This window comes from Mugil cephalus, chromosome 15 (genome assembly GCF_022458985.1).
Source record: "Mugil cephalus isolate CIBA_MC_2020 chromosome 15, CIBA_Mcephalus_1.1, whole genome shotgun sequence".
In the NCBI taxonomy this organism is placed as follows: Eukaryota; Metazoa; Chordata; class Actinopteri; order Mugiliformes; family Mugilidae; genus Mugil; species Mugil cephalus.
This window is the reverse complement of record NC_061784.1, coordinates 14724449-14750804: the sequence shown is the minus strand read 5'-3', so window position 1 is coordinate 14750804 and position 26356 is coordinate 14724449. Positions and strand designations below refer to the sequence as shown.

Below are 26356 nucleotides of genomic sequence, written 5' to 3'. Positions count from 1 at the left end.
TTATTTATTAAAATTTATTTTGACCAGTGTGAATGATTTATTATTTGTGTGTTTAGAGCATTAAAGTAACTCATTGTTCTCATAGCTGGTCATTTTCTGTGACCAATCACCATCAACAGGCCTGTCGGATCTCTAAACAAACAAATGTCTAACTAATTAACTTGCCTGTAACTTTTCTAACACCTATTGCCTTTCCTTGTGTCTATGTTTAGAGAAGGACTACTGCAGCCTCTGTGAGCGGCAGCCCATTGGACGGTTACTATTCAGACAGTTCTGCGAGACTCGACCCGAGCTGAGACGCTGTGTCAAGTTCCTGGACGCTGTGGTAAGACAAGACTTTTTTCTTATTGCTGGAAGATTCAGACTTGTTAGTAGAGGGTAAAGATTATATGAGGCCCATAGTCCCCCCGAGTACAGACATGCGAAGAGCCACTCAAAGTAGGGCTAAAAGTTATTCAAGAAACCCCTGTGAAACAGCTCTGTTTGAAGCCTTTTCATGCCTCTTTAGTAGGAGTTACTTTAAACAGAGATTCAAGCATTTTCCACACACAAAGCGATTCTCTCATCGTCAATATATATCTGTAGCTGACAGGTGGTCTCCAGTGTATGTTTGAAGCTCTGGTTGCCAGCTCAAAAGACTCAAGTGTTTTGGAGTGAAACGAGCATAACCTAAACATTATTGGTATGTGTAGCATGGTGGTAGCAGCATCCTGTGTCGAGGCTTCTTCAGTTGGAACTGGGAATTTGGTGTATGTGTAGATCATACTCTAAAAAACAAAGCTCAAACAGAGGCATCTGGACTCTTGTAGTTTCTTGAAGACATTCCTCCACTCACTAAAGTAATCTCTTTCAATCCCAAAGCAAATGGTCATAGTGTTTCCCATAGTGTCGTAATGTTTCCTTCAGGTAAATGTTTGGGGAACTATTTGTTTGCATCATACGTTAATCAACCAGATCAGTCGCTCCCATTACTTGTCAAAGTTGAGATTAGTTGCTACCTTGTTACTTCCTCGTAATCACTACAAATCTCTGAATTTCATCATCATTTCCTCTTGTTTTCACGTGTCTAAGTTCTTTTGTAGACAGATAACTGCAAAGAGAACACCACAATAAGCAATTAGCCTAAACTTGTGTTTAGCTTAGCTTAGCATGGAGAATGGGGTAAGTCAGGGTAGCACTTAATGACTGGTACCTTGTTAGCGGTAACGGCTCAAATCAAGTTATCAAGCAGTAAATGTGCTTAAATAGAGAGCTGAAAGGTTGTGATTAGCCTAGCTTAGCATAAAGCAGCAGGAAAGTCAGGGGGCAGAACACTGTCCGATTAGACTAAGTTGGAGGTTCGTGAAGCCCACGACTGTCGGCTCTGAACCAGTGCTCAGCCAAACTGCTTTCAGTCCTCCAGCGGATACAACTCGAAGCAATTACGCTCTCTTTCACCTCACCACTGCTTCCCGTCTCCTCTCCCTAAGAACTCCAGCGAGAGGACGAGATGGAGACGGAAAATGAGATTTGAACCGTCTATGCTGTCACTTACCATTACAGCGTAGAGGAAGCACTTTAGAGTTTTCCAGTCAGGCTCAGTTTACTGCAGGTTGTTGTGAGGGAGGAGTGGAAGTACAATCAGTTGATGTGCTACAAAGTGTAGAGGAGGCCTTCAGAAACTCTTCCCTGGTTTCCTGGTTATTTGAATGGGCTCTCCGTGATCCAATCAGAAGTAACCAGCCGTAAATACTTCCTCCTGACATTTTTAAATGCGTTTAAATTTACAGCAAATGTCTATAATTTATGGCTTTGTATATAAATAAGCATCATGTGCTCAGGAGAATATGGTACCAGCTGCTGTCTCTCTTGGATCTCTACCTACGGCTGGGTCAGAGCCATGAACAGCTGTCTGTCGTGTGTGCATCGTGATTCGGGGAGATGATTTTAATTTTGGAACAAGCTGTAAAGTCTCTCATTCTCACTGAAAGCACAATCAATATGTTATTATTTCTTTCTGAGTCTCTGCCCTGATGTTATTTTAGAGACAAAGCTCAGATTAAAACTGCTCTTAGCCTCTCTCTTTCTCTACCAACCTGTAGTCTTTGTGGTGTGTTCAGCAGGAACTTTTTGGTCCAGATACGGATCAGATCAGATAAAGAGACATGAGGCCGTAATCATCTTTGCTTTGTCATGTCTCCATGGCTCTGTTTTTCAAAATACTCATTCATAAGTGTCAGAGTTATGGAAAGTATTTAAAGAACATGTAAACATTTGCACCAAAATCCAAACCTTTTTTTAATCATTATTATTTTTATTCCTGTGCAGGCGGAGTACGAGGTAACGCCGGACGAGAAGAGGAAGGAGTGTGGTCAGGAGCTCATTGATAAATACTTCAACCCAAAGGTGCGTTCAAGGGCTAGATTTAGTTATATCAAAATGGGGTGGGGCCAGTGTGCAATATGTTTGCAGACAATTTAGAATCAACAATGAACCTAACGAGCATGTCACAGAAAGGCCCCAGTCGGTCAATGGATTAGAACCCAGAGCCTCCTTTCTGTGAGACATCAGTGCTAATCATTACACCAGTCAAAAGTTTGGACACATATTTTCATTAAATTACATAATAAGGTGTGTACAGACTTTTGCCTGGTAGTGTATGTAATCATTTCTGTAGAATTTCTGGTCAGGTTGAAGTTTCACTCAGCAATTGTTTCTTCACCTTCAAACATGTCTCAACATGCAAATTTACTGTCAGAGTTGAATCACTGTGTTTACTTTCTTTTTTATTTTGGCTGCAGTTAAAGGACCATGTATCTGAGGTGGAAGAATCCATGATGGCTCAGTGCACTGAGAGGCTGCAGCAGGAGGCCTGCAAGGAGCTTTTCAAGGACTGTACCAAGTAAGATCACGGGGGTGTTTCGTGCTTGGATTTACATTGCTTTGTCATTTGTAATAGCTCGTCTGAGAAAGGCTAATCTGTAACTGTGGCGGATGTATATGTTCATATAAACATTTTCCCTTTTTCTTACATTATATTAGATTAGCAAAAACCTGTTATTATTTTAACCTCACTGAGGTTGCGGGGGTGGCGGGAGCCTATCCCAGCTGGCTATTATTTTAACCAAAAAACGATATCCAGTTTGTTTCTACTGCAAATGCAGCGGCACATGACCAAAAATCTTTCATTATAGTACAAAAGTCCATCTGTTGTTACTTAGGCAACCAGAGCAGATGTTCAGAATGGACTTGAGCTAGCACGCTAACACTCTAACTAAACTAACTAACATGGTAACCAACTGACAAATTGTTAGCATGTCAGCCTATGTTCCTCATATATACCCATACAGAGTAGCTAGCATAGCTGTTAGTTTCTGTAGGTTTCTGAGGTGTCACAATATGATGTATATTAAGACAAAAACAATACAACATATCACAAAAGAACAACATATCACAGTAAAGCATGGTGGTAGTAGCATCATGTTTCAGGGCTGCTTTTCTTCAGTTCAGTACACTCCTTCAGATTAGCTCCAGATTTTGAAAGTCCAAAAAAACCCCTACAAGTCCAATTGCCTTTGTTTCCGCGTTGTTTTTTGTTTTATAATTGCTGAACAAATTTCAAAAACATTGACACTGTGAGGCATGGTGATTGCAGGGTCATATTTCAGGGCCTTTTAAGCTGGATCTTCAATCAACTGTGTCAGTTGGTGGACCACGAGGAGATTAGTTCAACTTGGTACTGCACATAATCCAAAACAAAAAACTTATCAGCTCATGTCTGAACTCACATGATAATCCTCTAACACACAATCCATAATTTAGGAAATGTCAAAGCTACCATAAGAAATATTATCAGAAGACATACCGGGTTTTATCTTCTTTTTCCATGGAGTCAAATGTCTGTTTTAACAAAGGCTGTCAGTGTTTATCCCAAAATAACCGTGTCCTCATTTCTGTCTGAGAGGTTTCTATTCTGTGATCACTTGAATAGAAATCCAGCAAAAAACAATGCATCAAACCAGGCCCACTGTTGACCCAGTGTCGCCTGTGTCTCCGGTTTGAGTCAAGTCACTCACGTACAACATGTCTGGTGTTGCTGTTGAAGGAAGCAAAGTTTGTTGCTTGAGTCCAAGTCATGTGACTCCAGTCTGTCTGTATGTGTGTGTGTGTGTGTGTGCGTGCTGGGATCTGATTTGGTTCAGGTTAGCTCCAGTGCTAACTAGGGGTTCATTTTTTTACAATTTGACCAGTATGTGGTGAAAGTCAAGTCGACGTTGACTAGTCAGTGACTTCACACGTAAAAGCACAGTCGAAAGTAATGCTTTGCAAGTCTATATCCCTGAATACATATTGTAAAAAGAAACTATAGATGCTTTTCTGCATGCCTGAACATGGGCTACGGTTGTAGCTCACGTCAACACCACAAACACAGTCTAATCTTCTAATATGCTGCTCTCGCTCAGCAAATACGCTGTACAATCACAGCAACAACGTCAACTAATACAACTCAACTGAACTGAAATTAAACGTATCCGCCTATTGTCAGTACTTCACAACGTGTTAAAAGATAGGATAACGTAGCTGGGAAAATCCGTGTATAGCAGCTAAAGGTCTAATAACTTTAGACAATGAAATTTACCAGCAAATTATTCATGTGCAGCCTCCTTATCTCTGTTACAGCAGGATGTTTGGTGAAGTTGGTAATTGACTCCTGTCTAGAGGATTTGGATCATTCCTCTGCTAGCGTGAGTGGATGCCTTTTCAGATGAGTGTGCATTGCAGTAGAACATTTGCTGCATTTCAGGACTTACTGACATATTCTGCATGCCACAGTAGTATGAGCTTCATCTTTAGTGACGTATTTCCACACAGTTGATGAACCACTGCCAGTTTGCTGCTATGACCCAATGGGCTACTCATTTATCTCCGAAGTGCCCATGCTGTTATTGTAACGTGGTCGTGACTAGTTGACTTCCTGCTTAAGGCGTCACGGTAGAGTTGTGAAGTCAATTAGTCATGACCACATTCATGGTCGCATTATGGTGATGACCTTAAGGAAGAAGGGGAAAAGCTGGCCTATCATTTGATTTAAGTTTGCAACCTGAGAGGACTACTCTACCTGCAGAGACTACTCAGGGATGAAAAAAAGAAACATTTTCCAATGTTGTGTTTTTTAACACAACAATTATAAACGAGTTTGTTTCATAACTGTTTCTTGGTTCACCATGTTATACTTTTATAATTTAGCCATATTTTATTTTGTGGTGAATTTTTTTAAAAAAAAACACAATAATCCTGTTGGTTTAATTTTAACACTTTCATCCGATGGTTAAAAGGAAGCATCTGCCTGGTGTTACAAAGTTTGGTAAATCTGCAGCTGTCTCTTTGCAGTCATTGTTAAAAGACAGAATAATGTGTTCAATCTTCTTTTGTGTTAATTTTTGGTCCCTATGAGAAAGTTCAGATCGTGATTGCTGTTAATTGTGTTTGAAAATGACAGAACTAAATCGTAATTAAAGCAAGACAATACGGGATCCAGGAGAGATAAAGAGAAAAAGGGTTTCAACAGGAAGGAAAGACAATTGTTCTGATTAAATTCCCTTTTTTTCTGATAAGGAAGAGTGATTGGACAAAAACGCTCACAGATTGAGTAACATCCTCTAACGGCTCTGTTCGTTCTTGTTGCGAAGGCTCGAGGCTGCACCGAGGTCAGTTTGTTCTTCGACTCATATCAGGTTTCAGACAAGAATATTGACTGCAGTGTTAACACTACAATGCTCTGGGAGTCTGGAGATATTACATGGATCAATATGTCTTCAACCTGATCAATGACTGTGATCAGAGGTGAACTGTTTCCATGGAAACTGAATCAAATTATGTGATCAGATATAAGGGTTATAAGAGATGTAGCTCAAAACATTAATCCCTGTGGAAGGTTCTGATGAGGAGGAACACCACATCTACTGGAGGAGGAAGGCGGACGAAGGAGCAGGAAATTGAAGGAGGAACAGGAAAATGAGTAGAAAGGAAGGGGAAGAAGGAAGAGGAGGAAAAAGAGAACTAATGGGAATATGAGGAGAAGGAAGTGATGAAGAACATGAGGAGTGATTTTGCTGTTGTGTAGCGTCGAATATACAGATATAATATAACAAAAGAAGAAGAAAGAGCGGGAGTATAAGACTAGGAAGGATGAGAAGAATAAGAAGGAAGAAAAAAAGCAAGTATTTTCTCGTCCATGTTAGTGTCTAGTCTCCAATTGATTAGAAGAAGACGAAGACGTTGTCTCCACGTCGCCAATGTTTTTGTGCACATGAATACCAGACCTCTACATCTGATCCATTGGTGTGATCTGATGTGGCTCTCTGCTATTTATTTTTTCGCTTTTTTATTCCTTCCTTTTCTTGGCATAATGTTGATTAGTGTGTCTGATGTAGTGTTTTCCGTTGTGTGTTCCTCAGATTAATTCACGACTACCTGAGCGTGGCGCCTTTCGCCGACTACCTCGACAGCATGTACTACAACAGGTTCCTCCAGTGGAAATGGTTGGAGAGGTAAAGTTTTAATCTCTTTCTGTCTTCACATTAGCTTCGAATGCCACCACAGTACATGCTACAACATGTTGCCTCATCACTTTCCTCCTTCTTCTCCTCGGGGTTGAAAACAATCTTCAGGAACAACGTCACACTTTTTAGGACTTTGAAACTGCCAAAAAAAAAAAAAGAAGAAGATTTCTACAGAGCGTTTCTGAACAGGCTGTAGGCTAAAGGTTACATGACGCACAGAAGATAGGAACACCATTGATATAAACAACTAAAATAGAATAAACAACTTCTGGAGCAGCTGATTAAAAGTTTTGTGCCTGGTTGAGTGCCAACTTTGAGAAGTATAAATGGAATAGAGCCTCCTCTATTGAAATGATCTAATAGGCTTTCAAAGTATTCTACATTATATGGCTTGCAGTAAATTAAAATGCCGAGGACTAAGAGGAAGAAGTTTTCCAATGACTTAGGCTGACTGATTTGCTTTAATAAAAATGAAACACAAGTTTGTTAGTTTGTTGTTGTTTGTAAGCGCCTCAGCTCTTATTTTATTTTCCCAAAGCCAAACTGCTAAAGTATGTCAGACAGTTTCAGTTGTACCTCCACCTCTATCTGAACCAAAATATTATATAATACCAACCTTGGTTTTCTTTTGGCATCCGCTCCAAAGAGGTTTTGTTGTGTCTGAACAAGAACGACGAATCCCGAGTTCTGACCACCAACCAAGTCACTGGAATTGTTTTTGCTATGGTAGGACATCCATCTGGATAACCTGGATAACATTATAGGTTAGAATAAATTGTGACTGAAATTACGTTAGTAATTAAGTTAATCATAATAAGGGGGATTCTTGTTAAGTTCATGCTAATGCTAACCGCTAGCCAAGGCAACATAGTCGTGTAGGGGGTGCCCAAGCAGAAGTTGCATTTACTATGTTACCCTCCACAGTGGTTCCACTTAATCTTGTAATATATTTGTAGGAGAGGCTTCATATGATGAAAACATTCCAGACTTTGTCCCCTCTGTGTCCCTCTTCGGTCAAATCGTCCATCCAGTGAGTGAGAATGTAGAAGTGAGTGAATCAGTCAGAGTCAACTTTTTAAAATAACGCTCACGGTCTTGGGGAGTGAGTGTATTAGTATATTCTCTAAAATATTTTGTCGTCTATACTTGCCAGAACAGTCCGTTGAAATATGCTAACCGATGTTTATAGGCTATAGAGATCTTTTGCCTCCAGCTAAGCCCCGCCCCTCAAAAAACGCCACACTGTTTACAAACTGTGAAGGGGTCTATTAAGCTTCTGTTTTCTGTTGAGATGCTGGTACATCAGCAGACCTCTTGTTTGGTCTCTTTAAAGAATTCCCACAGTTCACAGGCCATTTACGTAAACGTTTTTCTGTATCTTAAAGGAAGGATAAATCAATTCATTCTTAATATGTCTCATATAAAAGAAAATAAAAAGATAATGTGACAGTACTTAAAAATAACCAGTTGCACAGCTGGACCGTCACGGTAGCATGCAAAGACTGATGCAGTTATATGAACTACTGCGCACAGACTCACAAACAAATTGGCTAAAAGTCAAAAGACGTCCGTAGGTTCCCTGGAAATACCAACATCCTGATTCCTGGTATTCAGCAGACCCACAGTGTGGTGGACATATTCCTTTGGTTGTTAATACGTCCGTAGTATAATAAAATAAACAGTTGTTGTTTTAGCAGGGAAATTGATGTGGGATCTTTATGCTTCCCAGGCTGCACTTCAAGGAGTCAGTGATAAACAATCCATTTCTAGAGAGTCTTTAAGATTCTTGATTAAACAGCTCATTGTCAATACATGAAAAAATCTGCAGAGATCGATCTTTATTGAGTTAAAAACATCAGGAATGAATCTGCTGGTCATGATGGAGATGGACTGATAGGTCTCTGCTTACTAGATGAATTAATGTTGGCATTGTCAGATTTCCAGATACTGTTGATGACCTTCTAAGTTTTTAAGTTTGTTCAGAAATGTTTTCCGTATCTATCTATCTATCTATCTATCTATCTATCTATCTATCTATCTATCTATCTATCTATCTATCTATCTATCTATCTATCTATCTATCTATCTATCTATCTATCTATCTATCTATCTATCTATCAATTGATTGCTACCCTTAGCTTCTTACCCTCCTAGCTTTTAATAGCCAGCTAGCTCCTCCTACCTGCCTAGCTTCCCTGTTAGAAGAACACTTTCTGGTTTCTGAGGACTTTTTAGGCAAAGCTTTTGGTTGAGACACAGCCTGTGAGGAGGCAGTCATTTAATGTTTCTTTCTGTGTGTCTGGGCTATAAAGCTCACAGTTCAATACAGAAGGCCTTGTTTGTTTAGTTCTTACGTTAATGTGAGTGTAGACAACAATAATAAAAGGTGCAGAATAAATCCGCCAAAACTTTCCTCAACAAAGCATCTATAATGACAGTTCTTAGTTCTTAAATACATCAAATCATCAAAAGATTAAAGATGAAGAAGATCCCTTTATTCTTGTGACGCAGAACAGCGTTAAGTTATTTCCCCGTGTCAGGTCTTTTCTTAAAAGCTTCTCACAGACAGGAACTAAAACGTAACTGAGGTTGGAAACTACAGACATCCAGTATTAGAGTAATGGGCAGACTGATGGGAGTAATGGCCGGTAAAACGCCGGTAGAGTACAGCCTGTCCAACTTCACTGATCCTTATCTGATCAATCAGTTTCACTGAGTGTCTCCTCCAGAATCAAACATGTCAATAAAGAAGCAAACTACGCAGCTTAATAACACTGAAACCTGAAGTCTTTACTGTCCCGGTTTCCATATGCACACAAAACAATGCTAATTATTGACCAATGTTAAAAACAAGCTCCTCATTAAGCAGTAAGTGACTGGTTTAATGACTCCACTCCCCAAGAGTCCATTTAATTCACCTGCTTGACTGAGCTGGGAGTGCTGATCCCAGGAGAAACTGCAGTTGGACAGGGAAAACTCTCCTTTAAACCAGTGTACTATTAAAATTTGGATTTTATTGGGTTTAGTTGCCTTTTTTATTTTTATTTTTTATGATGTGTTTATTTTTTATTCACTCTATGTTCAACAGGCAACCAGTGACGAAAAACACATTCAGACAATACAGAGTCTTAGGAAAAGGCGGTTTTGGAGAGGTGAGTACTTATCAGCTGTTTTAGATTATTTTTCTTAGATCTTTGTTCTTTGATGCTTTTTTTGCCAAAGCTTGTAATGAAATGTAGGTATATAATTTTTAGTTATGTTGGCTGTTACACTTTTTTTGTTGCGTCCTTGATAAAACATGCAGGGCAAGAGTATATCCAGGGGTTCTTGATGAGTTGCATACTTGATCTGATGGTTGTAGGACTATCCAGTTATTTGGAAAAGGTATGAAATACAGCCAGTAATGAAATCCAAAACTGCGAGTTGCCAGGGTATTACAAATTAGTTAGAATGCTGGGTCAATAATTCAGACTCCCTTCACTGTTTTCATCGTTGCTCAGTGTTGTCCAGAATAAGAGATCATTTAGAGCTAGGATCCTCAAATGACATTGTGCACCTGTGTTTTATAGTATAACACTCTGAGCAAACAATTTATAAAGTAGCTTCTATGTATTTGGCTTCAAAGAAAAGATGTGTCACTGAGGTCATACGAGAACAAGCTCTTTTCTGAAAAGAGAGAAAAAGCCTCAAAGACTTATGAGGCACTAGAGAGGTGCAGTATTTCCAAAGGAGTCTTTGTTTTCTGAAAAGACGGTAGTATCTAAATTCCATTACACACCACTGAATGGTGTCTCTGTGTTACATATTTGTCTTATAAGAAGGGTCTTTTGATTCCATACTGATCTCATGGCGATAATTGATTAAATGTACCAATGTCAGGTCACAAGATAATGAGCGTCATAAAAATAAGTTAAGGTCAAAATAAGTTAAGGTCAGAATTAGCTTGGATGCTTGAGTAGTTGGATTTCATACAAAAGACGAATGAGAAAACTGTGCATTCGAAACTGACGAACTAAGAACTGATTATTAGAAAGAAAAGTATGTCTTGCCAATAAAATAAAAAGAAAAAGAAAAGGAAATACAAACTTTGATAACATAAAGTCATAGAAAGCATGAGAAAGCTACTGGAGATTGCTGCCAAACAAAATTTCATTGGAACTTGTGTGCAATGACATTAAAATTCTTCTTCTTAACTTATTTCTGTCACTAGCTGTGTAGTTAGCTTAGCTTAACCTATGTTAACTAAGTTAGCTTATGGCTTTAGCTGTGTATTTAGTGTCATATGACTTTAGCCGTGTATTTAACTTGCCATGGATGTAGCTGTGTAGTTAATTCTCTGTGACGATAGCTATGTATAAAGCTTGCTTTGCCCTTAGATTTGTAGTTACTTTCAGCTTTGTTCCTTTCTTATTTTAGCTCTGTTGATAGCATTCTGTGACTAGCTGTAATGATCTGTCTTACTGTAACTTTATATATTTGTTGTTAGCTCTCTGTAACTTATGCTGTGTAATTAGCGTTCTATGACTTTATGACTTTAGCTTTATGAATCGGATTTTTCTGACTTAACTGTGACTGTTAGCTTTATTGACTAAATGTTTAGCTGTGACTTCAGCTAGGTAATTTCATTCTACGATTTTAGCTGGAAGGTTTTCATCTTTCTGGCTTAAGCTGTATTGTGAGAATTTGGTCTCGGATCACAGGTAGTTAGCTTCTTTCTGGATTATGGTAGCTGTTAGCTTGTTATGACATGATCTATAATCATACCTTCTGTTTATTCTTGGAATGTCACAGCACCAATACAATTTAAACCCTACAATTACTCATATAAAGTATGGTAAAAAAAAAAAAGTATTTCATGAAATTGTTGTTGTTCCGCACCAAAGAATAGGTGTCTCCTTCTTACTGGATGTTATCAGATGTCCTTCTAAATTGTTTTAATGAAAGCAATGAGACACAAAGACCAACCTTACAATCTATAGCTAAGGCTATCATCCAGTATCCATTATTTTATTAGAAACTGAAAATTTAGGTAATAACTGTCCAAATGCTGACTGCCCAGGCAGTACTCTAAAGATGATAAGGTCTTATTTTTCATGTGAAATATTTAGAGTCAGTGTTTTTACTTGTCTTGAAGGGTGTATCTTGGCTATCAACCAACTTTACAGAAGTCCAGTGTTAAAATATCAGAGTTTCCCTTTAAATCTCAGAGGACACGGAGTACAACCTTCAGGGGTTTTGGCAACAGTTTTCGGAGCTCTCATATAACACAAATAAATGTTTAAATTTAGCACTGAAACACAGATGAGTTGATATATTTCTTTAAGTGAATTGCTGTAAACGTGACATTTTTTGGACAGCATTGATGGCCAATGAAAAATCGTTTTAGCCTGGAAAAAACACATGCACAATAAGGTTTTCTTTCAATCTTGGAAAGACTGTAGTTCTGTTATATTTATTTCTGATTTACTATTGCGATAGATCATAAAAATTTGATTATAACACAGGAGGAAACCAGCCTAAACGGATCCCTTTAATTGTAACTTTCTGTGTTTTTTGCAGTTGTGATGCTTTCCTAAATGAATTAGTTTATTTTAAGAGCGACTTGCATCTTTCATTATATATATATATATATATGATTAAAAGTTTTCTTATTTCCTCCGCCTCTGCTGCCAGGTGTGTGCATGTCAGGTACGAGCCACGGGGAAAATGTACGCCTGTAAGAAGCTGGAGAAGAAGAGGATAAAGAAGAGGAAAGGAGAATCCATGGCCCTCAATGAGAAACAGATCCTGGAAAAAGTGAACAGCAGATTTGTGGTAAGATACAGGAGAAATAAATAACATTGACCATCTTGAGACAATTCAGTGTTCTGCTGGGAAACTTTGGACCTGGAATTCATGTGGATGTTACTTAGACATTTACCACCCACCTCGACCAGACCAGGCACCCCCACCCGATAGCAATGAAACTCCTTGATGACAGCAGTAGGATGCAGCTAAAACAACACGAAAAACAGCTCAATGTGTTGACCTGGGCTCCAAATTCACTACATGTGTCGTTAGCTTTCTATGATTTTAAACTTTGTAGTTAAGATTTCTGTGACTTTAGCTTTATTTCTTACTCAAGTGGTGAAGTTAGCTGTGTAGGTTTCTATGACTTTAGCTATGTAGTTAGAGCTCTCAGCTAAAATCATAATAAAATTATGATTGTTGCTGAATAGTTAGCTTTCTGTGACCTTGCATGGCTAGCATCTTTCTGCCCCATATCTATGCAATCCTTCAACCTGGTGCTAACAAGTTCTACAGTCCACAAATTACAAAGCACATAGAGTACAGGATCACTACACAAATAATGGACACACAAGGCATTTAGGTTTCCAGCTCAGTCCTGTAGTTACTGCTGCTTTAAAATACAGCTGTTCTTCAGTAAACACAGTTTATATGATATCATATTGTACATGTTATAGGCATGTTATGCCAGGCATTCCTAGAATAAATTATTTTTAGATAAACCATGAGTTTGTAAGATCTTTTTGCTCTGACTTTAATTCAGACAGTGTAACCATAAAACTGTCAGCAGACTTGAGCCTTAAATTAATAAAAATAACTATACTAATAAAAAACAGCAGAACAAACAGATAAAATAAACACTGGTTTAGCAGGACTATTTTCAGCAGCAGATTAATTAAAAGTTTATAGCTCCTGTTCTTTCCTTAATAACAGTGTATTCCCTCCTGGGTTTGCTGCCCGCCTGCACCATAGGGACTTGATGTGTTTAACAATTACAACTTGCAGTAATTAAAAGACAACACTGAGGCTTGTTCTGTCCCTGGTGTGGTTTGACTCTCCGCCAGATGGCCTTCGTTCGGCTTATTTGATTTGGACAGCAGTCGGCTCCCATGCCTGCAGAGTCCCACGGGGTTCCCCTTCGTCATTTTCCTACATCATCTCAAAATATTGGTGTTAATGTCTTGACTTGATCAGAGGCAGGAAAGTGTGTAGCTTCGAGTTCAAAACAGACCATTGAACTGAATGCACGATGCTCGTGTGTGTTCAGGTGAGCTTAGCGTACGCCTACGAGACGAAGGACGCGCTGTGCCTCGTGTTGACCCTCATGAATGGCGGAGACCTGAAGTTTCACATCTATCACATGGGCGAAGCGGGCTTCGATGAGAGGAGGGCCGTCTTCTACTCTGCAGAGATCTGCTGTGGTCTAGAGGACCTGCACCGAGAACGAATCGTCTACAGGTGAGTCGTCGTCTTTGTCTTATAGGGACGTCAAAGTCAGACTTTTCAACTCTTTACTGACATTCTTCCTTCGTCTTCTTCCTTCTATGGTCACACAGGGACCTAAAGCCAGAAAACATCCTGCTGGACGACCACGGTGAGTCTGACCTTAGATTTCTTTAGACTCCAGTGTACGGGGATAAAAGTAAATAAAGTCTGCCTAGTTCAGTAGGTACATTAGTGAAAACATTCTAGTATAACACGTCTAAATGTAAATTCTGCAAGAGCAAATGCAAATAACTGGGAGAGTTGTTGATAAAACGTTTTATTGTGAAGGCTGTGGTTTGTCTTCCCATTATTTTGACCTTGTAGTCAGTGGGCTAGACTAAATAATAGAAACACTTGAGTCCTATTATTAAATTCATTTCAGCATTTGGTTTAAATGATAAAAAGGTCGAAAGATAGGAAAGAAAGGTAGAATGAAAGGTCAGTTTTCCTCAGATCATGACCTGTATAGACTCCTTCATGGAAACAGGTTTCCTGTCATCAGATGTTTCACAGTAAAAGACAATTTCTTACAATAAAACAGTACAAACTGCATATGCAAATGATGCTACACTAAAAGAAAAGCATGTATAATCGATTATTTAAATTGCACTATATGTGCAGACTATCTTTAATTCATGAGGTACACCAGTGAAAACATTCCTGCTTTAAATCTTCAGTATTTGTTGGAGGCTCTGGTTTGTAGAACTACTGAACTGTATTGTGTTGTACTGGCACATGTTCCTGTTATTAAATACATTTGTGCATTTTATATATTTATTTTAATGATAAAAATCCGTAGATGATTCTTGAGATGTCATCAGATGTTCGTAGTTTCAAAGTAAAATACACATTTTCACAAAAGGTAATGACGCTAAACTAAAAGAAAACTGTTAGATTTCAAGTCAGGTGCAGATTTTTACCGTTAATATACACTGACTGGGCAGTTCATTAGGTACACTAGTAGTTTACACGTGCACAAAGTGTTGTCTCATGAAGGTTTTGGTATTCAGCATCACTTTAAAATAAGAGAGAGGTCTGTTGGTTCAGCTATGGTTCGTAGTACAACTCAGTTGACACATGTTCCTAATCTCAAATCAAAGTCCACTTCCTGTCTTGTTCCAGGGCCTTCTGTCATATCGTACATACGTTTTCAAAACGACATTTCCAGGGTTCCACGACAATAAAGGAGCCTTGAGTCGAGATTGTTTTATTCAGCTGCTCTTTCAAGGATCAATAATAAACGGTTGAAACAACTAAGACATGGTTCATGGTCACGTTTAAAGCCAAGTAGGGAGTAGATGCTCAACCTCCCATTTCTTCTTCTGTAAACTCTAGGAACCACAAGTAAAGCCCAGTGTGGTTCCTTTCATCTAAATTACAAGTTTTATATCTGACTCTAAAATAAAATGGTTGGATATTAGTCTGTAGTTGAATAAACACCTGGATGAAAGGAAGGTTTTAAGGTTTAATTACAAAAACCTCAAACTTCTTAATTTATACTTTACTTATTTATTTATTTTTTAAAGTACTGTTTTTATTGAAGGGGAACCAATGAGTCAGCAGGCAACACTAAAACACAAATGATATTTATAAGAACTGCCTTTGGGCCACAAAGCTTTATAAAAGGCTTTCTGAAGATGTAATGTGGAAATAATACATTATTGTAGGACTTCCATCACCAGAGGGCGTTCTGACTCTGGCACTGATCTGATCTGGTCTCAAAGGCAGCTCACACTCACCAATTAAACCCCATGTATGAAGCCATTTGAATCCCAAATGAGCTGATTGCAAGAAAAAGAAAATGCAGCCAAGAGAATAAATTCCAGATGAGTCAGAACCGAGGTATACATGTGCATCCAGTTTACTGCGACCTGAGTTTGATGGAAACACATGATGGTGCCTTCATCCTTAAATCACAAGATGCAAAAACCTCCAGGCTTTTTTGACTCCGCTGACACATGACTCTGCTGTACATATTTGATTACATTTAATGAAATACAGATGATATGTTTTTTGCTTAAGAGACATAATTGAGAGGACATTAAAACTACTTAATTATAATGTCAAGCTAAGAGGACAATATTTTTCCTAAAAGTAGCTAGCTAACAGTTGCCACATGTATGTCTCTGCTGTTGAGTTATAAGTTTAACACAATGTAAATGTGATCATAACAAGATGGCAGCTCATATTTTCTGCCAGTACAGTAGGTAAAGTGGTGTCATTCATCTTGATAAACAGTCTTTACAATAAAATAAATTACAGTAGGGGTGAGAGATCAACAAGCTACAGCACATTTTCATTGGAATCCACATTGAAAAGCAGACGTCCAACACTTGCCACTAGGTGCAACACTTCACTTGTTTCACCTGTTCCTGTGTTATATAAACAGTCAATTTCCGAACCATGTCGATGACATTACAGAGCGCTTGAGTGATGCTCCGGCCATGACTCCTAACTGCTTTTGTCGTACATTATGTGATCGCACCATATGACGAAATCCCATGAATCATATGTTTCTTAACCCATTCCTGTGTTATATAAACAGTCATTGCCCATTCCAGACAACCTCATTGATGTCACCAAGCACTTGAGTGACGCTCAATCAGCGGCTCAGTTCTGGCTTTTGTTGCTCATACTGTGAATACACCATAAGATGTAAATACAGCCATGTGGTGCCCAGCCTCCTGAAACTTTTCCCGTTGCTCTGTTGAATTGATGACACATCAACCAATCATGCGTTTGCTAGCAACAAGCGTCAAACATCTGCTTTTCACTGTGTCTTCCAATGAAAATGTGTTTCCTTAGATTCTGATCTGCTCTTGAACACTTTCAGATGCCTTGATTTGTTGAATAAACCTTTGTTTTTGTTCAGGTCACATCAGGATATCTGACCTGGGTCTAGCGGTCCATGTACCAGAGGGACAGACCATCAAGGGACGGGTGGGAACAGTGGGATACATGGGTAAGTATCTGACCTATATTCAAGTACATTTACTGAAGTATTTGTTTGATTTACGTGGTAAAATAATTTGTACTCAGTTGAAACACCGAAACTGAAATCCAGTGCCTACTCACGATGTCTCCTCTTTCCCCTCCTGCAGCTCCGGAGGTGGTGAAGAATGAGCGCTACACCTTCGCCCCCGACTGGTGGGCGCTGGGCTGCCTGCTCTACGAGATGATCGAGGGCCAGTCGCCTTTCCAGCAGAGAAAGAAAAAGATCAAGAGGGAGGAAGTGGAGCGGCTGGTGAGGGAGGTGGAGGAGGAGTATTCCAGCAAGTTCTCTGAGGACGCCAAGTCGATCTGCAAAATGGTGGGTGGATGTGCGGACGAGCAGCCAAATCCATTTGTCTCTGCTTTTACCCATCTGCTCATGTTCTGTCTAATGGTACATGCCATTTTAACCCGTCAGCTGCTGGCCAAAGATCCCGCGGAGAGGCTCGGCAGCCAGGGAGGTGGAGCCTCTGAGGTCAAAGCTCACCCCATCTTCTGCTCCATCAACTTCAAGCGTCTGGAGGCCGGCATGCTACAGGCGCCCTTCATCCCCGATGTGAGTCCACAGTGAACCGTCACAGAGATGCATGCTACAGAGGCTTCAAAATTAGGAAAAGTTTTTAGTCAGCTTTATTGATGAAGCACTGTACACTGCCGCTTAAAAGTATTTGCACCTTTCAGAATTTTCTACGTTTCTCAGAGGCTTTTCACGCATGTCCTGAAAAGGGGGGTGTAACAACCATTTAAGGTTGTAATTTTTTGCAACTTTCTTCCAATTTTGATTAAAAAAAAACAACCTAAAAATGAAAGCTAGACGTTTCAACTTTCTATAACAGTAACAGTTTTTGTGGACAGGTAAAATGTGTTTACCATATTCACAGCCTTGAGATGTTGACTTAATACTGTATATTGTTTTGTTTAAGTTACCCAGTTCTTATCTTGGTGACTGTTAGCCTTGGTTTCTTCTGGGTGCCAACGGTTGCCAAGCAGTGTTAAATGCCAAATATTTTCATTAGCATGACTCAAGACCTCCATTTGAAGGCAACATAAGTCTCACAATATCACTGACAACATGGTTGTTAAGACCGCCAGATGTAGCTGATAGCATCATTGTTGATAAACAGATAGATGTAATGAATGGCTTCCGATTTTAAACACAGAGGTGCAAGTTCATCGCTCTTTCCTCCATTTGCTGGACTTAATCTGATTAATAGGAATGTCACTGAGACACCAAGACGTGACAAATATGCAGTTGTGTTCCTGCACCGGAAGTATCCACCCAGCGAGCTCTGCTATACAACAGATTAAATCTAAACAAAGAGATGCTGCTGTGGTTTGAGGCAATTCTCCACACATGAACTTTCAGCTGACTCACAGATACTTAAAGACACTTGAGACATACCTTCGAGGTATTTACTATCCTGTTGCTGAGATGCTGGAACATACTCAGTTGTGATTTCTTGTCTTGTGAACATGTTGTTTTGTGTGTTTTTTTGTCCTTTAGCCACAGGCCATCTACTGTAAAGATGTCCTGGACATCGAGCAGTTCTCAACGGTGAAAGGTGTCGAACTGGAGCCAAAAGATGAGTCTTTCTACAGCAAAGTGTCCACAGGCAGCGTTTCTATTCCATGGCAAAATGAGGTCAGACATGCAGCCAGAAACGACACACACACATTTCAGGCCTATCATCATCCGTTCTGTCAGTCCATCAGTCCACATGTGGAGGTGGTCTGGTTCACATTTAAGACCACCTACTCAACCACAGACAACTGTTTCTGATTCAGATCAGGGCACTGCTAATTTACAGACAATCTGAGATCACATCTCAAGTGCATTTTAATACTAGGTGTGAGCACAACGCAAAGTTTCGTTTTCAGTTCCATTTAGCACCATTTTACATTTTATAGTTAACTTGTCAAAAGAAAATCACAAAACTAGGTTTTTGAAAAGTTCTCACGCTGGCAGACATCGTCACTCTTGTCTTGATCTCCTGCAGATGATCGAGACGGAGTGCTTTGCAGAGCTGAATGTTTTCTACCAGGATGGGGCAGTTCCTCCTGACCTGGACTGGAGAGGACAACCGTCTCCTCCGCCCAAACAGGGACTCCTGCAGCGGCTGTTTGGCAGACAGGTCAGTGGACTCCCTCGTGAAACAGACATCAGCACCATGAAACAAGTGGAGCAGCCGTATGACCACTGACAGTGTTTATATTAGAAGCAGGAACAATGGGGAAAGTGTTGGGATTTGAGTAACTCTGACAAAGTGATCAAATGTCTAAATTAAGACACAAAGAAGTTTGGATTATTATGAAACGACAATAGCTCTGTTAATGAAGATTAGCAGAACTGATTTTGAAAATTTCGTTTTGGTTTCTTTCATGAATCAGATCATTTAACAGTATCCAGCCAGAGAAGTTCAGACTGATGACAAATCTCATTTACCTTACTAGGAGATTTTCAGCTTGGGACAATATTCATCATATATTAATTAGGATTATTATTAATAATAATATTAATATTATTAATTAAACTCACTGCTTTAATTTAACTTTAGCTGTGGAGGTTACAGGGATGCCATAGCAGGGACTAATTTATCCAATAAACATTAAAATAAAAAGAACAGAAGACCCATTTCAGATCCTTGAGGAACTCCAGGAACTGTCACTTTAGCCTCATTTAACTATCTATAAAAACTCAAAAGATATATAAAAGATAGATATGTTTTTCACCATCTCAGTCTTACTTTTATAACATCTCACAAATTATTCACATACTTCAGTTGTAGAAAAGAAAGAGGACCCACAACTTTCAGAAGATGATGGAGACTGAAAAAAAAAAAAGTTTTAGCTGAAAAAATTCTTAACTGATACAGACAGAGAAAGGTTATCACAGTCCCATGATGGTTTTAGTGCTTTTCTTTGACATTAGATGGTTTTGGTGACAGCATCCAGCAGCATTTCTGCCATTCTTGAATCAGAACCCAGGAAAGATCAGTCTAAGAGAAGTTCAAACTGATGATAAACCTCATTTATGGATGGATTTGAAGATCTTAAAGTCAAAGGATCTCGCAAACTTTCCTTTCAGCTGCAGAAAATGAAAAATTCTCACCTCAAAACTTCTCATCTGATCACATGTTTTTAACATGCCTGTATCTCATCATGTTAATTAATCATGTAACATGATGGTGCATCACATGGGCATCAGCTGCATTGGTGCAGAACATAATTTTCTTTGACACTAGAGGGTTTTGATGACAATAGGTCTGCGCAGGAAGAGTTTTTTTCCTGACTCTAAAAATCTTAAGTTTGTCCAGAATCAAAACCTTCAACTAACCCTCTTTTTTTACTTTGATAGTTTGATGTTCAACCAAGTGGCAAAGATAAATTCATTTGCGTGTAAGGGTGTAAGGGTTTCAAAGTGACTCTGCACTCTTTTCCTCCCCCTACAGGACTGCTGTGGTAACTGCAGCGACAGCGATGAGGAGCCCACCAGGCTGTGACACACAAAAACCACAAACTCACATTTGTTTACAACTTTTGCACATTTGTATTTTTAAAGTTAGTACTATCTCTAAATGTCAGAATGTATATTTTCAGCATAGCCATAATGTTTAATGTTATTTAAAGGTGTGAAGTATCTGCCGTGGACTGGCGAGGGACAGGAGACGGACTCTCTTTAGTTTATCATCGTTGTTATTTGTCACTGAACTGAAGCCGCTGCTGAAACCGAGCAGCTTCACTGGAATAAGCGCCTGCTGTAAAAAAAAAAAAAAAAAAACAATAGAACGAAAGAAAGAAAGTGCCTTGCTCGAGGGCACTGTGGCGGTGGTTACTTTGATTCGCTTTATGCAGGAAAGTCGGCGACTTCCTGACCCATGAACTGTGACCACGTCCTCCGCCCTCCGATCTGCTGTGACCAACCTCACTGCTTCTTTTTTAACTCTTTGTCTTGTTTGTTTGTTTATTTGGGACAAAACCACAAAGTTTTGAATTAAGTCAACAACATTTTTTTCTTGTGAATTTCTAGAGACAATCATTGCATGTGTCAGATCTAATCAAATCGATCATGATTTGAAAGGTCCGATATTTCTGTCTGTTTTAAAATACACCACATTTCTTGTATTCTCTTGTTAGAGATTTTGCAACCAGATTACTCCAGCTCTGAGAGCACCGTCAGGTCTGAAAGGTGATTTAAAAAGTAAGAAGACAGAGAAGAACTGAAGACAAAAGCAAATACAGAGATCAGATATTGTGATACCTCAAATCTCTGGAACCAATGACAGCATTAGTTTGATGAAAACAGGCTGCTTCGGTTACACGTATTGGTAAAATGGCAGGTTTTTGGTACGCAACTTTAAATTTACAGAAACTCTGAGTTTTTTGCTGGTTTGACCCATAGGCAGTACATAAATATGGACAACGTGTCTTTTTCCTCAACTTTTTCTCATTGGCTAAACTGATACTAGTATCTCGGGGATACGAGCAGCGCCATCTTTTGGTGATTTAGTTTGGCCCAAGTCCCATCCACTTGGTGGAGCTTATGACTTATACTGCAGCCAGACATCAGGGGGAGCTCTACTTTCTTTGGCTTCACTTTGAGAAACTGTTCCGGCCTCCATCTTTATACTGTCTATGGGATTGACCCGATTTTTTTTTTCCCTAAACTGACCCATCATCTGTCTCTGTTTCCTCGTTTAACGAGACATGCCTTTTTTTATGTATTTATACGGTAAATAATTATTAAGAAACAGAAGAATTAAACACGTTTAAACAAATAATAATTGCAAACACCACAGCCACTGCCTAATTTTTGCATTTAAAACCTCTAATGTGGTTATGTTTAATTTCAACATCTGTTTAATCGTAAACAATTTGGAGCACAATAGACGATTTGTAATAATTTGAAAAAGAACCCAACAAGAACTAATCTAATTGAGACGGTGGACAGATGTTCTTTGTTTTCAGGGTTTCTGTAAACATGTTCTTCTCTGTCTTTTGTTCATGAGTGTTTGATGGCTGCATGATTTGTGCAGGTTCGGTAGTTTATACAAAGCCTGAGCCTGAAGTTGATCCATGGGTCAAAGAGCATTGCCCTTTGGTTTGAAGTTGTTCAAGTGAAATACCTCTGGGTGTATAGATGGCTGTTATTGATGTGAACTGCTATTTGGGAAACAAATAGACACCAAAGTCTTAAGAGAAAATATCTCGACCAAGTTTGATCCCTGTTACACTGCAGTCCGTCATGAAGGCTGAACCATAACTGATCGTCACATTAAAGGGTCATTTCATCCAGTTTATAAAAGAAATACTGCTTTTCATCAGACCCATTAGTGGCATTTAATTCATATTTGAAAAATCTCTGCAGCTACAATATTATACTAAGGCTTCAGACATGCAGGGAGCTGAGAAACTAGCAGGAGCTACTATTAGCGGGCAATCTAGGAAGTACTACTATTAGTTGGGAGGCTAGAAAGCTTGGAGGAGCTAATATTAGCTAGGAAGCTAGCAGGTGCTACTATTACGTCCACCGAGTGTCGGTGGGCTGAAAACGCATCTTAGCACTACAAGGTCAGGTTTTTTTGTTCAGTTAAGCTAACCTGCTGCTAGCTTTAGCCTTTTCTCGTCTAGCCCTAAAATATTATGACTGAGTGACTCAATGCCACTAGAGGTTTTGGGTAATTTGCATGAAGCAACCCTTTACTAGTGTCTAGCTGCAGGTAGTTAAAGAATAAATCTGGTTCATTTCAGTTTTATCTTGCGGGTTAACGGCCCAAAAAACGACTAAATTGATCGTTTAACTGACTGATAACTTTATCGGAAAATATCAGAAAACTGTAAAAACAAAAAATCCATTTAAATTTTCCTATGGCACTTAAAACGTTTTGTCCAAAATCCTGAATGTATGGATGAATCGCCAACATCTGAATCTAATATGAAACGTCTGTGTTCAGTTCACACTTGGTTGGAAACTCCTATGTTGGTTTTTAATTCTTCTGTTTGGATGTTCATGTTTCTTTGGCCTCAAACCTGTCGAGGATTTTTTTATTTTTTATTTTAAATCAAATCATTGAAACCAAACCATTTATCCACAGAAGATCAAAGATCCTTATCCACGGTGCCTTTAGCTGTTTGAAGGTACTGCTCTGGCCTGTAGTTGCCTATTTTTACTGTATGTGTTCATGTAAAAGACTGCTGCTGTACGAGCTTCACTTCCTACTTTGTGTGTTTGTTGTCCATAAACACCCCGACCTCTAGACTCAACGTGACTTAATAAAAGACTGAAAGGTCAAGAGGGGTCAGTGGAGCTCGCTATGGACTTAGTCCTTCATGTTTCCTTGGCCATTAGGAACATTTCAGGGTATCTTTGTTCTGTTGTTCATCACTCTTTTCAGAAATATTAACTTTGACCAGGCTGATTGCTAAAATAAATTCAAAAAACAAAATGAGACAGTTTTACCTTTTTCTGTGTCTTCTGCTGTCTTACAAGGGAAAATACCAACTGTGCCTTGTAGTAGGATTCACAACTTTGTTAATGGATTTTGTCATATTGTTTTTGATAGAAAATTGGAAGAAATTTGCTCCAGAGACCAAAACAGACTGTAAACATGTTTATTTAACATGGAGGTCTATGGGGATTGGTTCAGTGTATATTTAGCATGTCCATGCTAGCTTTGTTTTTTCATGTTTCAGCCACTTTGTTTGGAATTTCTATTAAATTCTACAAACCCGTCCATTTAGTAGTAATCCAGCTGTTTGAGTTTAGATTAGATAGTTAATAATATGTCTCCTAGCTTCCTAGCCTCCCAGCTAATAGTAGCCCCACCTAGCATAATATAAGATCATATTTATGTTAGCACATCAGATAGCACTGCTAATGAGGTTTTAGAAAAGATGTTGCTTTTTTTTTTTTTTTTTTTTTGATGTTTATTAATTAAGTCTGAGAAGCAGAAGTTTAAGGACACTCCAGACGACCATCTTGTGTCGTACCATGAACGCTCAAAAAGTCATTAACGTGGAGCTGTTTTCGCTAAGCTACCATTAAACAATCCCTGATTAATAATAATCTGGATAGAAAATAAATCCTAGTCACTCCTCAGTGCTGCGTGGCTTCAGTTAATTACACAAGGGGACATTTAAACCTCATGAAGTCAAATAAAAAAGAAAGAAGCATCGTCCTCCATCCCCTGGTTTTTCCCTGTGTTGCCATGCCAACGCAAAGATTTCAATGAAATGAAAATACCCTCACGCCCACACTGACACACAAGTGCTGCTCACAGTATTCGTCTCTTGTTTTAGCTGAGCTCCGAGGACGAAGTGATGCTGGAGAGGAACGCTCCCTGGTTTCATGATTGCACCCCGTGAAGAGGGGGACGAAGAGACTCCGTGTCCTCTCAGCAATCAGTTCGTGAGCTGGGAGGAGAGACTGATGTCAGAATAAGTTCTGGCCATCGGGTCGGTTTCAAGAGGAGTGTTTATGAAGATATTGTCCACAAATTAGTAACCAAAGACACACACAGACTAAATCAGAAAAGAGAATAAACCTTTCAATGTGGCAGGACTCGTTATTTGATGATACATCTTGATTTTTAACAAACTACCACAGACTAAGTGACCAAGAATCTCAATAGTAGACCCTGTTGGCAAAAATGTCCCAACTTTACTTGGTCCTTCCTGGGACCTAGAACCATTTTGCGATGCCAAAGGTCAGCACACTAAGGTACTCGCCGACCCTCCCTCCTCTGGATTTAGGTGTTGCTATTCCCAGTTGAGGTGGTTTCGGCCTTCTGGTGAGGGTTAACTCTTGTGTCCCCCCTTTATTAGGTATTTCAATTTGGGAGAAGGACCTGTGGCAGACCCAGGCCCCGTTCGGACGTCGCATTAATATCCAGCCTGGCAGCTGTACATCTTCTGCCCCGCAGGACATGATCTTTGTTCAGAAAGATACTTCTCAACACATATTACTTCCACGAGTGTATGAACCACAGATTGTAGAAAGATGTATTGAACTAGCTCCTTAAAGGTGAAGCCAAAGCAAGTAGAGCTCCCCCTGGTGACTGGCTGCAGTATAGGTCATAAGCTCCACCTCCTCCACGTTAGTGTGCGCGACTTGGGCCAAACTAAAACACAAATAATTAGGTTTTTCAAGGATGGTTTCTGTCATTTGACATTTTATCTATTCGACACTGTAGAGACGGGATGTGACATAATGACGACCACCAGTTGCCATGCCAACCATTCCATTAAGCGGTCAGGGCCGTGAGAGTTGTAAAAAGAAGAAAGAAAGAAAGAAAAATAAGCACAGTGCATAATACATTTCCTTGTAAATGGTGGAGGTAGAGCAGAGTGTAATATAAATTGAATTAATTAATTTAATAAATTACATTAATTGATTAAATTCCTCTGGGGTTTAACCAAACTCTCTTTAAACAGTTGTAAATGTAGACTGTCAAAATAATCAAGAGCACACACATTGGATTTCAGAGACAAGACAGGGCTACACAAGTTGGCAATTAGTAAAAGCAGCAGAAAGACGCACGGCCAAGAAGAACATACAAGAAAACCCACACGGATATTCAAAAGAACAAAGGACAACCAATCTGTACTGTGAGGGGGCGTTATTTTTATTCAGTAGTTAATTCTGTATCATTCATAATCACCATGATCTGCTTCACTTAAATTCAATTGGCCTTGCCTGTAAAACTGGAATTCATCCCTCTACAACTCGTGTTTCTTTCCTTCATTTATTTATTATAATATTATAGTATAAAGTAGAGCAGCATCTAATAATGTTAAACCCTACGACTTAAACGCCTCTTTCTCAGAGTAGGTCGGGAGTATATCTCTGCAACGACAATGTTCATTTGCATATTTTCTTGTGCTGCATTAAAAGGGAAGATGCAAAATTCAAGATGTTTCATGCCATATGCATAGACCACACAGGCGCAGTTGGAAATTAGATTTTTATCTAATATCTCTTTTGATCTCCTAAATGTCGTGGGGGAGGAACCCAAGCGTCTTTCAGCAGCTCTGCGGTTTCATCCACTCCACTCAGGTCCAGCCAATCACGACTCCTCCTTCGATCAGTTAATGTTTCATGCGCCGATAAAAGACAAGAAGTCATTCAGTGTCTCGTAGCACAAAGGCTCCTCAGTGAGTCCGTGTCACTGTGTCACTTCTGGATCGGACGTCACACAATCACACTTTCGCCCACGCTAACATTTGTCAGAGTCGCATTCAACTCATTCAGGCTTGACCGGGTGACTCGATCCACTCGGATACTGACACAAAGACAAGTGGGCTGGTTGTTGGAACATGTTCCGTCCAGTTGTAAATTACTGATTTGACTTCCCTGCTTTAAACAGGGAACCCGTCTGCGGGTGGAGTCCACCTGAAACTAGATACTCACATGTGATTGGAGGAACTAATCAGATAATTGAGATGAGATGAGACAAGAGATAAATGATTGATTGTCTTTCATTCTTGATTTAAAACACAAGTGTACATCAATAGAAGCGCTAACCTCAGCTAAAATATTTCATAATGAACATGGT

At 39.3% G+C, this 26356-nt stretch overlaps 1 protein-coding gene across 1 annotated transcript in view; it reads left to right on the top strand.

Annotated features, from left to right (window-relative positions):
• The window catches only part of grk6 (G protein-coupled receptor kinase 6), a 42512-nt gene extending 18974 nt beyond the window's left edge, over nt 1–23538 (top strand). Inside the window, exons 3-16 of the mRNA XM_047606704.1 lie at nt 213–325; nt 2308–2385; nt 2781–2881; nt 6438–6530; nt 9631–9694; nt 12216–12356; nt 13597–13787; nt 13886–13923; nt 16687–16776; nt 16916–17124; nt 17224–17361; nt 18310–18447; nt 18803–18937; nt 20255–23538. Coding sequence (XP_047462660.1) covers nt 213–325; nt 2308–2385; nt 2781–2881; nt 6438–6530; nt 9631–9694; nt 12216–12356; nt 13597–13787; nt 13886–13923; nt 16687–16776; nt 16916–17124; nt 17224–17361; nt 18310–18447; nt 18803–18937; nt 20255–20305 — 1580 coding nt within the window. The 3' untranslated portion in view covers nt 20306–23538. The remainder of the gene's footprint in view (nt 1–212; nt 326–2307; nt 2386–2780; nt 2882–6437; nt 6531–9630; nt 9695–12215; nt 12357–13596; nt 13788–13885; nt 13924–16686; nt 16777–16915; nt 17125–17223; nt 17362–18309; nt 18448–18802; nt 18938–20254) is intronic.
• Nucleotides 23539–26356: the final 2818 nt, after the last annotated feature.